The sequence below is a fragment of the Nematolebias whitei genome, chromosome 7 (genome assembly GCF_014905685.2).
Source record: "Nematolebias whitei isolate Nwh7 chromosome 7, NemWhi1, whole genome shotgun sequence".
NCBI classification, from domain to species: Eukaryota; Metazoa; Chordata; class Actinopteri; order Cyprinodontiformes; family Rivulidae; genus Nematolebias; species Nematolebias whitei.
Window position 1 is genome coordinate 52,084,681 of NC_056504.1, and position 2,283 is coordinate 52,086,963.

The 2,283-nt window shown below is 45.3% G+C and overlaps 1 protein-coding gene across 1 annotated transcript in view; it reads left to right on the top strand.

The window, feature by feature from the left end:
- The window catches only part of asip1 (agouti signaling protein 1), a 14,632-nt gene extending 12,827 nt beyond the window's left edge, over positions 1-1,805 (top strand). Inside the window, exon 4 of the mRNA XM_037679756.1 lies at positions 1,641-1,805. Within this exon, the coding sequence (XP_037535684.1) occupies positions 1,641-1,805 (165 nt within the window). The remainder of the gene's footprint in view (positions 1-1,640) is intronic.
- Positions 1,806-2,283: the final 478 nt, after the last annotated feature.

Genomic DNA, 2,283 nt, shown 5'->3' on the forward strand with positions numbered 1-2,283 from the left:
AACCAGCTGATCACATGCTCAAGAAGGACCATCAGCCTAACAATGGATCATTAGCACCTGATGGCTGTTTACTGTTCACAGAGGGCTGAGTGATACTAGCAATCACAGCATTGTAAGAGGGGGACAGTTGAACCAGGAGGCTCCGCCCCTGTTTAATGATGGACGGTTTCTTTTCACAAAGATGGCCTCCTTTACTCCTCTCTCAAACCATCGTTCCTCTCTGTCCAGGATGTGAACATCTTCATCCCTGAAAGAGTGACCTTTGACCTGGAGATGAGTGTAGACCGCAGAGTCCTGGCCAGATGATGTTGATCTTCTGTGCTGGTCCATCCTTTTGGCCAGTGGCTGTTTAGTTTCCCCGATGTAAGACTGATCACCTTCCTGACACTGAACAACATACACAATATTACTCTGTTTGTGCCGGGGGACTGGATCTTTGGGATGAACCAGTCTTTAATGTATTTTGGGGTTTAAAAGCCACTGGGACGTTATGTTTAGAAAATAAACGTCTCAGTTTCTCTGATACCCCCTCAACATATGGAATGACCACTGGTCTGGGTCTGGGTTCCTCCTTTTCACCTGTTGGCTGACTGGAGTCCTGTTTGGGTTTCTTCTCTGCTTTCAGGAAGGCCCAGTTAGGATATCCACATTGCTCTAGAGCCTGTCTTGTGTGGGATTTCTCCTTCTGCCTGGCTCCTGAGTTAGTGGGGATGCTGTCTGCTCTGTGGTACAGAGTCCTGATGACTCCTAACTTGTGCTCCAAAGGGTGATGGGAGTCAAACTGCAAATACTGGTCTGTGTGGGTGGGTTTGTGGTACACCTCGGTTTGCAAATGTCCTCTATCAGAGACTGAGACCTCACAGTCCAAGAAAGCCAACCTGCCATTCTTTACATCTCGTGTGAACTTGATGTATTTATCCACAGAGTTGATGTGGTCAGTAAAATGTTGGACTTCCTGAGATTTAATTTTAACCCAGGTGTCGTCAACATACCTGAACCAATGACTTGGTGGTGTCCCTGAAAAGGACGTCAAGGCTCTCTTTTCTAAGTAGGAGGAGGAGGTAGAAAACATGTGAGAAGAGGAGGTGTAAAAAATGACTGTGGCACCCAATGTCGACTGTCCCAAAATAAATCTACCATCTCAGACTGTATTTTACTAACAGGCCTGGAGGTGGGTCTAAAACAGTTGTTTAACACTAGTACTCTGCCTCTGTAGGACATAGAAGAAGAAGAAGCCTCATTGAGGCCTTGTATCTAACGACGAGCTTAACCAAATGCAACTAAATCAACAACCCCAGAATACACCTGAAACACCACGACAAAGGACAAACTGCAGATGGTAATACCTGCAAGATTTTAACGATCCAGAAACACATCTGATAAATATCTTAGCACCTTGATGGGTCTCAAATATTTGAAAATCTCACAGGAGAAGCATCCTATTTGAAATGTTCTGGTGAAGTTTTTGTATTGGACACTTTTTGTATTTGAACTGTTATGAAATAAATGCACATGTTCAAATATGACGGCACTCGTCATATCAAAGTACATCTGAAAGGAAAGTGTTTTTTCACATTAAGACACTGCTTCTCTCCAATCAGCTGATTTCAGTGTTTCCTTGTCTCTTTTTCCTCTCTCAGAGTAAGATTGCTGTCAGGAAGCGACCTCCTCCTCCTGCAAACTGCACCCCGCTGTGGGGGAGCTGCAAGGCACCGGGCAATGTGTGCTGTGACTTCTGCGCCTTCTGCCAGTGCCGGCTCTTCAAAACGGTCTGCTTCTGCCGGATGGGCAACCCCAGCTGCTGAACGGCCCGCAGCACGCCGGAGGAATTCAGTTCAACGTTCAAGGAAACGACGTGCAGTGACGTGGTGCACGGTCGTCAGCCTCAGTCTAATTTGTCCCCAAACTCAGTGTGAAAACACGATCATGGAGGACTGTGCCACGGTGATGGTCTGAACTAACGGGGACAAAGCTTTTAGCACAACTATGAGTTTATTCTGCTTTAAACTGAGCTTTTAGCGCACATGCTGTATACTACATGACTGAGCAGTTCAATATGAGACTGCAGGAACGTTTAACATTTCATCATGATGAGCATTCAAAATGTATGATGCTGGTAAAAATAAAAAGTCTTTTGGACAGCGAAGCTTGTAATTCTTCTTGTTGCCCTTTTTATCCCTCGTTGCAGAACAAAGAGGAGGGATTGGAAACATACAGTCGGTCCGTGCACATTTTGAGCATGATAGCTTGAAAAACAAGTGAGGTACCAACTTCCATTTTGGT